The 11,531-nt window shown below is 53.1% G+C and overlaps 1 protein-coding gene across 1 annotated transcript in view; it reads left to right on the top strand.

The window, feature by feature from the left end:
* Positions 1-7,424: 7,424 nt before the first annotated feature.
* ANKK1 (ankyrin repeat and kinase domain containing 1) overlaps positions 7,425-11,531 on the top strand; it is an 11,954-nt gene continuing 7,847 nt past the window's right edge. The window contains exons 1-4 of the mRNA XM_077780577.1: positions 7,425-7,433; positions 8,649-8,866; positions 10,437-10,731; positions 10,774-10,785. Of these exons, the coding sequence (XP_077636703.1) occupies positions 7,425-7,433; positions 8,649-8,866; positions 10,437-10,731; positions 10,774-10,785 (534 nt within the window). The remainder of the gene's footprint in view (positions 7,434-8,648; positions 8,867-10,436; positions 10,732-10,773; positions 10,786-11,531) is intronic.

Genomic DNA, 11,531 nt, shown 5'->3' with positions numbered 1-11,531 from the left:
TTTTTTTTTTTAGTTTTTATTTATTTCTGAGAGAGAGAGAGAGAGACAGTGTAAGCAGGGGAGGGTCAGAGAGAGAGAAGGAGACAGAATTCGAAGCAGGCTCCAGGCTCTGAGCTAGCTGTCACCACAGAGCCTGATGCGGGGCTCGAACCCACGAACCATGAGATCATGACCTGAGCCGAAGTCGGATGCTTAACCGACTGAGCCACCCAGGCGCCCCTCAGTTGGCATTTTCTTGATGCTAATGTCTTTCCATGCACATATTTGCTACCTGTGTACCCTCTCCAGTGAAATGCCTATTCACGTCTTTCCTTCATATTTAATTCTATAGCCTGTCATTTTATTTCTGTGGAGTTTGGGGGAGGTTCTTTACGCATTCTAGAAAACTACCAGATTGTCGAATATCTGGCTTGTAAATATTTTCTCTCTATCTGTACCTTGACTTTTCTTTCTCTTCACAGGATCTTCCATAGAGTGAAAGTGTTTCATTTTGAGTAAATGCAATTTATCAACATTTCCTTCATGGATTGTGCCTTTAGTGTTCAGCCTAAGAACTCTCTGCTTGCCCTAGGTCCAGAAGATTTTCAGCTATTTTTTTTCTGAAAATGTTATGGTTTTACATTTTATAGTTAAGTCCGCAGTTCACTTTCATTCTTGGATAATGTGTGAGGTTTGGGATTTTGGGTGGGGCTTGGTTTTTTTGTGTTTTATTGTGTTTTTTGCCTACGGGTGTTCACTTAGGTGTGTTTTTAAAGGTTAATTCTTACCACAACCTTTTGAAGTGGGTATTATGTTTCATCCTGTTTTACAGATGGAGAAACCCACAGAGAGTTGGGAATGTTGACCAAGGCCCAGTGGCCAGTAGGCGGCGGGGAAAAGCCAGGTTTTGAACGCAGGTCTAATTGACTCCTTTGTTCTTGCATTTAACCCCTGCTCCCACTGCTTGGAATTCATCCTTCCTTTCTGGGACAGCCTTGCTTCCTGGGCAGGCATTCCGGCTTCTGACACACATTCCTTCACCTTGAGCAGCCCGGCCTCACCTCAGTACACAAGCTCGTAGAGTTGGGAGCCTGCTAAGACTTGTGCAGATGTCTTGTGACACGTTTGCAGGGTGGAGAATGGGGACAGAATGGGGGATGTCCCCGTATGCAAAGAGCTTGTCATTCCGGTTTGGGGAAAGGCTCACGTTGGATTTCAACATCTTCCAGAGGACTGCAGAACTGCCCCATCAGCTCACTCGTCTGGGGGTGGCAAGCTGAAGATTTCAGGCCCCCAAACACACACACACACACACACACACACATACACACACACACACACACACTTCACATAATAACTCCAAGTCCAGAGAATTTCTGTCCGCGATCTGCTAAACTAAAATACATTGATAGAGAGCAATAGAAAGGACTCAGCATCCGATGGCAAAATTCTTGTGGCTAGAACATACTTCCTGCCCCTTCCGGTGGGTTCTCATCATGGTCGGACTCTACCTGTCTAGTTCATTCCCATTCATGGGAGGAGCATAGGTGAAGGTGGAGTGTTCCCTCTCTACCCCTGGTCACAGACTTCCCAGCCAGGCAGGCCTCAGGGACTTCTGCATCAGACCTCCGGAAAGAATGAAGCAGCTTCCAGGGGTGCCTGGGTGGCTTAGTCGGCTAAGCGTCCGACTTTCACTTAGGTCATGATCTCGCGCCTCGTGGGTTCGAGCCCTGCGTCGGGCTCTGTGCTGACTGCCAGCTCAGAGCCTGGAGCCTGTTTCAGAGTCTGTGACTCCCTCTCTCTCTGACCCTCCCCTGCTCATGCTGTCTCTCTCTCTCCTAGAAATAAATAAAATTATTTAAAAAAAAAAAAAAGAATGAAGCAGCTTCCAGATGCTTTGCTCCTTCTCAAATCCCTAAGCATCAACCCACTTAACAGGGAATCTAGAAGTTCTCTGCTTCTATGACCTTAGTCTCAGGAAAGTCCCCTCCCCTTAGAACGTCTCTGTGTTGGGCTTTCGTCCCGGCCCACGTGAGGGAGATAAAGGGGACGTCACAAGCCGGTCTAATGACTCCTGTTGCTGTGAGTAGGTGCATATATTTATTTTGCCAGATTCTTCAGAAGTCTCAGGGTTGCTTGAACCCACAGCTTGGCTGTTTCAACAAGTGGGTCAGCNAACTCACAGACGAGTTGTATTTGGGACCCTGGCAGCCTGCCTTGAGCCCTGGGCGGCTCCTCCTACAGCGGCTGCTTTAGCAATCCCCACCGACGGCCACTGACAGCTTCTGGCCCTCTCTCCCAGGACCAAGGGGAATTTCCTTGACTGATTCAGGCCATTAGACCCTGGTACTTCCTCCAGTGGCCTCAGCAGATGGTGTCGAAGGGCAGAAATGTGAGGCTGAGTCAACCTCTCTCAAGGCCAGCGGGCTGGCTGATCCCCCTCCCAATCTCCATTCTCACCTGCCCAGCAGATCTCCTGACCTCCCCAACAATAATGTCTCCGTCACCCTCCAAGCTTCCCTGTGGGAGGGTCTGAGTCTTGTCAGGGGCAGGCAGAGCTGCCCAAGAAGCAGTAAGTGTGGGTGTGCCCTGCCTGCTCCAGCCAAAGCAGGTCACAAGCCTTCCTGTGACCATGCCTTCGGGGTCCGTGTCCTACACCAGATGCAGATTCCAACACATGTACACTCTTCCAGACCACAAGTTTATTCCCCACGTCCCCGCATATTCTTAAAAGGCTACCCCCTACTCCTCCTGTGCCCAGTGCTTTTCCTAATGGGATTGGCTCCAAATCCCCACCGCCACTTAGCAGTTACATAGCCATTGACTACTTAAAGTCTTCAAGCGTAGTTTCTTCATGTGTAAGCAGGAAGACATAGCCTCGTGGGTTATGTGGGTTATGCTCTCCGAACATTGTGGGTTCACACAAGATCACAGCTGTGAAGGATGGACAGTAGGCAAAATTGATGCTGGTCCTGGAACAAAGTTCACGCTCAGCAGTTGGCTCTCGGTCCCTTGGACAGCTGTCCCTGGGCCTGTCTTCTGTCCTTAGCCTGCTTGCCAGAACTCAACCTGGGGTTTGCACAGCAACTGTTATGGAAAGAGCAGCTTCCACTGGGGTCTACTCACCCACCACACCCCCAGTATTCCCTGGGGGTCTCCCAGAGGTCGGGGGTGAGAGGCTCTACAGGTTTAGGCCAGAGGTAAGGCATTTCCTCCTGTGGTAGGTGGGCTCCTTGAACTTGAGGATGGTCACTCGGGGGTTCCCTGCGGCCCAGGGGCAGGTGGGAAGTGACCTACCCTGCAGTGTCCCATGAGAGTTCCCCCAGCAGCACCTGCCTGCCTGTTCAACGTTCCCTGCTCTGTGGGTCTCCTGAGTGAGGGTACAACTCCATGGACCCGCCAGGCTCAGTCCTGGGAAGCTGTCCTGCCTCCTCACTTGTATCCCCTAAACACCGACCAAGGTAACGTTGCCTACGGGGAAAGCTCCCCATCTTCCTCCCAGCAGCCAGATTTGCCCCTCCGGGTGGGTTTTCTCCCCTCCTTCCCCCAGTTTCTGCACTGAGCCCTGGGGGCCAGATTCTGCCACAGCCCTGACACTGCTCTGAGCTGGTCCCACCTCCAAGGTCACGCTCCAGCTGCTCCCTGAGCCTCATCCTGGTCCCTGCAACAAGCCACCCCAGTAGCTCGGCCAACGGGTCCACCTCCCCCAAGGTCAACCCTAAATCAATCCCTCTGAAGGTGGGGCGCAAAGAACCTGCCAGGAAGGGGAGCTCCCTGCATACACACCCCCTTCACCCTACTGTTCTTGCTGACCCCACTTTGCTGACGTTTAGCAGACCGTGACTGGTTGACAAACAGACAAGACAAAAAACCCCAACAAGAAAGACAGCTTGGAGCCAGGCAAGCCAAAAGATTCAGACCAGAAAACCCCCACTACGACTTTTTCTCCTCCATTCTTGCTGTGGATGGGTGGGTTCCGGGCCCCACATCTATCCGCAGAGACCCCCAGCGCAGTCTTCACCCCTTCATAAATCCTTGGCTCGTGTGAGCAGGAGTAAATGAAGCACCTTCCACTTAGGGCTGGGTAGAAATCAAGAGGGCCCACCTCGCTGGCTTCCCTGAAAGCTTCCTCTCCGGGCACCTCCCCCAGCCCCAAGGGGGAGCTGGGGTCCAAACGGAAGGCTGAGACCGTGGAAGGCGGCTGGGGTGGGGAGGGGCCCCGAGGGATGCCTGGGGGCTGGGTACCCTCTTCCCAGGCCGGGCCCCACCACCTTCCGGGGCCTCAGGGCTCGGGTTTGGGTGTCCCCGCCCATCGCAGGGCAGGACCGGCCCCTCCTGGCGCGGGACGTGGGAGCCCCGGCGNACATCTGAGTCCCAGAGGGCTCCCCACGGAGGGGTGGCGGGCTTGGCGCTGAGACTCGTGCCCTCAGCGTTTCTAAACTCTGCCCCGTGGCCTGAGCCGCCCAGGCCACTATGTTTCCATACCCGAACCGCGCCTGCGCGACAAACCCAACTGTGGAATCCACAGAGGTCAAAGGTGAGCGGCAGCTACCCTCCGAAGACACCTGTGTCTCATCTGACCTCCCAGACCGGTCAGCCTCCGTCCCCCTGGGTGTCAGGCGGTGATGAAGGCTCAGGGTGGCCCTCCGCCATGCGTGGGTCCACCCCCGGGTTCTGCAGCAGGCAGGGCGGGGCCTGCGGAGTCTGTCTGTGCCACTTGGCCCGGATGGATGCTCAGTGGCCCGTGGAGATGCTCCCCTCCCTCCCAGCGTCCGGGCGGCCTCCGCCCCGCCAGTGCAGGCGNCTAAGCGAAAGTCGGACGCTTAACCGACTAAGCCACCCAGGCGCCCCTTCTTCTACCCATTCTAATCTCCTGCCCACCACGTTTGCCTGGACCGGGTGTGTGCTGACCGTCTGTGCAGCCATGAAGGACACATTGAGGATGTGAAGTCTGAGTATGAGAATCTTGCCTGTCATACTCCCAAGGCTCCTGGGCCATCGATTAGAAGGCCTGGGCCGGGGGCGGGGGGGAATCTCCAAGGGGCATCATATTTGGATGTCATGTTCTCTGCGGTCACCATGCAAGGCCCCCAGACCCAGCCTTTGGCTGCACACACTCAAGCCAGCCCCGTCTCTGATTCCCGGGCCTTCCACCTGCTTCATGAAGGCAGGCAAAGGGAGACAGCCCACAACTTGACCCTTTTCCTCCTTCAGCACCCCCTTGCTGGCTTTGGAGTACAGTCCGATTTTTCTAGGGTGTGTCCACATCATTTACGGGCTTTGAGGTGAAGGACAAAAGGAAGGGGATAGCATTCACAAGGCTGCACTGTTAGACATTGACAGTAACTTGCCCTTTCCAAGTTCTGGGAACTCTCTGGGGGGTGGGGAAGCGCTGAGGGATTTAATGACGATTAATGCCTGCTGAGTGTGGAGTACTATCCTAGGAGATTTACGTGAGTCACTCTTTACACCTCTTCATTCATTCCTTCTCTGGACAAACGCTTCTTGCCACCCTCCTGTGTGTCAGGCACGGTGCTAGACCCTGAGATACAATGACGAGTGCAACAGATAGGGCTCTGTTCTCCTGGAGCTTACAGCCTGGGGGACAGAGACATGAATCAGATAACCCCACAAGCAGATGTAAATGTGCTGTTGCGAGAAAAACAACAAAGATTTATTGTTCTGTGACAGCTTATTAATAAGAGTTTGACTGGGATCAGAAAAGGCTTCCTTGAGGAAATAACAGTTGACCGGAAGACTGAAGGATGAGTGTGAGTTAAGTAGTCAAAGAGGAAAAAACTTTCCAGGGAGAGGCAGCAGAATGTGCAAAGGGCCTGTGCCAAGAAGGGCACAGTAAGTGGAGATGGAGAAAGGCTGTCATGGCTGGAGCTGAAGGTCAGGGGGAACAATGGAAAGTCACTGAAGGGTTTGCAGCCAGGTTGGCAGTGTGTGACAGAAAGGAGCTGATCGAATTTGCAGGACGCAGAATGGATTGGAAGGGTAGAGTGGATGCTGGTCCAGTGAGGACTTGTCACCGTTCAGGCAGGAGATGGTTGGAGTCTAGCCTGATGCGTAGTGACAGAGGGAAAGACAGGCATGGATTATGCATATTTAGGAGGTAACCATCCACTTGACTTGGTGCTGGGGTGTGAATGGGGAGCGTGATGGGGAAGAGGAATGTCAAGGCTAATTTGATGTCTGCCTTGCCCAGAGGAACAAAGGGTTTGCTAGAATGTCTGGTCCATGAGGGCTGAGTCTGTCTGCTCACTGCTCTGTCCCCAGAGCCTGGTACCTAGTTGGTGTCTCTTGAATGACGTTGTTGACAATTAATAAAGGGAACATGAAAAGAGGCCCAGGTTTGGAGAAGAAATTAAATGAGTTCAGTTTTGTACAGGTTGAGTTTAAGGTGCCAAAAAGAATTGGCAAGTAGACATCAGAGTGAAGGGCTGAGCTAACAATGCGAAGATGTGCGAGTCATTTATTATGACAGGTCGTAGCTGAAGCAAGGGCATGGATGACGTTCATTCGCTCTGAGCACTAAGTAAGCAAAACAAAGTCCCTGCCCTCATGGAGTTCATCAATTAAGGAAGAAAGGAAACTAGGGCAAGACGGAAATTAAGTAAGTAAATAATACATACACAAATAATTTTTATCTATAGCACTCACAACCACCTGACATTTTCTTGGTTAAAACACCTAAAGAGAGTTGAATAACCTGATCCTCCAAGAAAACACTTGATCTAGAAATATTAATTTGTGGGCTCTGTGTGGAGGTGGAGGCATAAGAATTGCTGGAGTTGGGGTAGGAGTGCTATTAATAAATGAATTAATTTATTTATTTTGAGAGAGAGAGAGAGAGAGTACAAGCAGGGGAAGGGCAGAGAGAGAGGGAGAGAGAATTCCAAAGAGGCTCCATGCCAATGCGGAGCCGGTCGTGGGGCATAAACTCATGGACCATGAGATCGTGACCTGAGCTGAAACCAGGAGTCTGTGGCTTAGCTGACTGAGCCACCCAGCCACCCCATGGATTGCTATTTAATATAGACTTGAAATCCTTACTCGTTAGGTACCATTTGAGTAGAGATTTGAAGCAAAGAAGTAGCAAGCCATGTGGCTGTCTTAGAGCAGAGGGAACAGCAAGTGCAAAGGTCCTGAGGTGGGAACGTGCTTGACATGGTGGAAGAGGACCAGAGGCCCTGATGGCAGAAGCAGAGGTGGGGAGGAGCCAGCAAGCTAGGCCCGGGGGAAGATCCCGCAAAGCTTCCTAGACCATTGTGAGAACTTCACTTAACTCTGAATGAGAAGAAAGCCAACAGAGGGTCCTGAGCGGAGCGGTGACATGCTCTGACTCACATTTTATGAGGATCCCTCTGGCTGCTGGGTTAAGAATGGATGGTGGAGGGGAAGAGAGAAGCGGGGAGGCCAGTTAGGAGGCTTGGGCCAAGATGCCGCTGGTGAGGAGCCGTCAGAACGGTGCTCTGTTTTGAGGGTGTGCCTGACAGGATGTGCTGAGGTCGTGGGAGGGAGAAGAAGGTCAAGGAGGACATCGGGCCTTTGAGGATGGGAGTATGGAGGCCCCGTTTGCCGAGAGGAAGGCAGAGGGAGGGGCGGGTGGAGGGGAGCACCCGGCTTCTGCTTCAGACACCCTGAGCCCTGTACCACGGGAGACGCAGAGATTGGGAGAGGCAGTGCAGAGGGAGAAGGGAGGGGCCGGCCAAGACTGGACAGGAGGGGAAGGGATCTTGGGGAAAGCTGGCACGCGGCCAAGGGACGTGACTACTCGAGAAAAAGAGGGAGAGACCTGACTGGTAAACCGAGACCCGAAAACTCTGCACGGGCTGTGGCACAGTGGGGGGCCTTGGACACCTTGTCAACAGCTGCTCAGAGAAGTATCAAGACCAGGGGCGCCCAGAGGGCTCAGCTGGTTAAGCATCTGACTCTTGATCTCAGCTCAGGTCTTGATCTCAGGGTCCTGAGGTCAAACCCCACTTCAGAAAGGAGGAAGTAGGAGACCAGATGCCCAGCGAGAGGGGCTAGTGGGGCATGTGGACTGTGCGTCCAGGCTGTCGGGGCAATTGTGCAAGCTGTTCCCATTTCATAGTTAAGAAACCGAGGCCCAGCCCTCCTACACTGTTGGGGGGAATGTAAACTGGTGCGGCCCCTCTGGAAAACAGTATGGAGTTTCCTTAAAAAATTGACAATAGAACTCCCCTAGGACCCAGCTCTAGCACTGCTAGGAATTTACCCAAGGGACACAGGAGTGCTNTCTGCTTCCTGATCCTCAGGATGCAGGTGGTTGGCACCCGGTGAATACGAATGAACCAATGGATAGGAGCAGTCAGGGGATATATAGACGTGGTGTATATTCTTCCGGGCCCTTGTAAGTGGACGGACGGAAGCTTTCCAAAGATGGGAGCTTTACCCACAGTCCGTCTGGTTCATGGGCACGCCCGCTAAGTACTCGCTACGTGGCGGACTGAATTGTAAGTGCTCTTTGCACGTGTCTCCATGTAATGCTCGTCAGAGCACTGTCCATTAAGCGTGCATGCTATTCCCAGTTCATAGATGAGGAAACCGAGGCTCTGAGAAGGAAAGTAACTTGTCTGAGGTCATCCAGGTCATACGTGGGAGAGGTGCCCGGGCCCTTAACCGCTTCCCCATCCCGGAAGCGTAGGCTACAGGAGGGGGAGAGATCAAGGCAGTTTCCTGGAGGCAAGACTGTGGCTTCCCCACAGATTTCGGACTTCGGCCTGTCCAAGTGGATGGAACAGTCGACCCGGATGCAGTACATCGAGAGGTCAGCTCTACGGGGCACCCTCAGCTACATCCCCCCTGAGATGTTCTTGGAAAGTGACAGGGCCCCAGGACCCAAGTATGACGTGTACAGGTGAGAGGGGGCTGGGCCCTCTCTGGGGGGCGGGTAGCTGCTCCTCACCACGCCACCTGAGCATGCCCCCCAGGGCATGACACGGCAAGGGGGCCGCTGGAGACGCCTTGCCGGGGAGCGTGCGGGGCCTGCCGCGTGGGGTGGCCGCGGTGTCTGGGAAGGTCACTCAGGGAGCACTGTGCCTTGTCTGCANGGAGGGGAAGGGGGGAGATGGGCATGGAGGAGGGCACTTGTGGGGATGAGCACTGGGTGTTATATGGAAACCAACCTGACAATGAACTATTTTAAAAAAAAAAGAAAGAAAGAAACCGAGGCCCAGAGAGTTTACTTGCTCAGGGTCACACAGCGAATAAGCAGTAAAGCTGGGATTTGAAATCAGTGCATTGAGGTCCCAGATCCCTTGATTTTTCCTTTCCATGGCCAGTATCTCAGTTCCTGGGAACTCAAAAGGACAAGAGGAGACAGAGAAGTACTGCAGAGGCGGAGGGGAGGTCTCTGGAAGAGAGCAGAGGTGGGGGTGACAGCGGGGGACGCCTGGACCAGCCGCCCTGTCCGGATGCGAGGCGGGGCAGGTGTTTGTCCTGGAGGCCAGCCGTCTCTGGCTGGCTTCCCGGGGCCGCCCTGCACGCACGTTCCCGGCAGCCTGTGTCTGCAGTGCCCACGCGGTTTTGCAAATACTGGGCTTTTAAAAATGTCGTTTCTCCCTAATCCTCATCCCCGCAATCCCCAATCTCCAACAATTTGCATAGTTAGCGTTGTGTGGGCGAAAGAAGCGAGGGGGTCAGGCCGACGCTCATGTTGTAAGGCCTTCCCTTAAGTCTTGACTCCAGTTCGACAAAGATACATTGTGCTGCGTGTGGCAATGTGCTGGGGTGGGGCGGGGGGAGCAAGATGAATAATTGCAGTTCATCCGTTAGACGGAGTCCAGTGCAGGCAGTGCAGACCCTGCTTCAGGAGAACAGCAATGTGAGGAGGTACTGTGTTCTGCTAACTGGGAAGGCAGTTCACAAAGCAGCCCACATAGTGGGATGGAGAGATTGGGGGGCGGGGGAGCGAAAGGGAGGGGGAAAGGAGAGAGATAACCTTGACCATGTATATGTTAAAATATTAACAGAGGCCAGCTCTGCAAGGTTGGATTACTGATGATTTAATGTTCTTCTCTGCATTCCCTTGATTTCCTGCCTTTCATAATCAAAATGGCAATAAATGCTATTTTGAAACAGAAGCGTGAGGCGTGATGGTGGTCCTCCGGGCATTTGTGACCTGCCAGGGGAGACCAGTGGCAGAGTAACGGGCCGGCTTTTTGTGGCCGCCTCTGTAGAATGGGTTTGCTCCGAGCTTGCCAACCCCTTCTCGTCCTGTCCTGTGGCTGCCGGCCATCTGGACCCCACTCTGTGCATCTTGTTAGGCTTTCTTCTAGAACTCACCCTCTCCCTGCATGACCTTGCAAGCTCCCGAGGCTTCTCTGGGTCTCCAGAGCCTGGCACTAAGCCTGGTCTGTTGCTCTGCTCGTTGCTCTGGGAATTAACGGGCCATCCCCTTCCGTCCCTCACGCCCCATGTGTCCACAGCTACGACATGGACTGCCTCATTGAAGAAGCAGCCAAAATGGAGAAGATCAAGTTTCAGCACATCGTGTCCATCTATGGCGTGTGCAGGCAGCCCCTGGGCATTGTGATGGAGTTCATGGCCAACGGCTCCCTGGAGAAGATGCTGCCCACGCACAGCCTCTCCTGGCAGCTCAAGTTCCGCATCATCCATGAGACCAGCCTGGCCATGAACTTTCTCCACAGCATTAAGCCGCCTCTGCTCCACCTGGACCTCAAACCGGGCAACATCCTCCTAGATGGCAACATGCATGTCAAGGTAAAGGCCACGGTCAACCTCTCTGCTCCCTTTCCACTCCAGAGTCTCCTGCAGGTGAGCAAGATTATCTACCTGCTTGCCTCACCTGCTGAGAATTTTAAGTCTCCCTCATGGACAAATCCTGAAGGCAGATGGACGAGCAGTGGAGTTTGGTGCATGGCTCTGGGTATCAGGATGCCTGCAGTAACCCTCTTTGGCCCTCAGTCTTCTGTTTCTTCTGGGGGGTAGAATATTCCCTTTCCCTCCCATTCTTTGCTGTGAGTGGAATGTGTGGAAATGAGATGATTCCTAAGCAAGGTTATAATGGCCTTCAGTCCCTAAAATGTGCCACCCTCTCTGCCCCAGGACCTTTGCACATTCTGTCCCTAGTGCCAGGACCAGTGTTTCCCCTCCTCCCTTCTTTATTTAACAACCTGTGCTCATCTTTCAAATTTCCGCTTAAACAGAAGACTCCCTCCTCAGGGAATTTTCCCTGATGTACCCCAACAGGCCCCTGTTACGTATACCCTCATGGTACCTCTGTCTCTTCATAGTGCTAACCCCATGGTAAGTATATAGTCATTGTGAAACTATTTCATTAGTGACGATTCCTCCCTGTTTGAGTGAGCACTTAGAGGAGTAATAGGCATGCAGGTGTCAGCTCCCTTATATATAGTCATTGTGAAACTATTTCATTAGTGACGATTCCTCCCTATTTGAGTGAGCACTTAGAGGAGTAATAGGCATGCAGGTGTCTGCTTCCTGATCCTCAGGATGCAGGTGGTTGGCACCCGGTGAATACGAATGAACCATGGATAGGA

The sequence above is a fragment of the Crocuta crocuta genome, unplaced genomic scaffold, assembly GCF_008692635.1.
Source record: "Crocuta crocuta isolate KB4526 unplaced genomic scaffold, BGI_CrCroc_1.0 scaffold374, whole genome shotgun sequence".
Lineage (NCBI taxonomy): Eukaryota > Metazoa > Chordata > Mammalia > Carnivora > Hyaenidae > Crocuta > Crocuta crocuta.
This window is presented reverse-complemented; position numbering and strand designations above follow the sequence as displayed.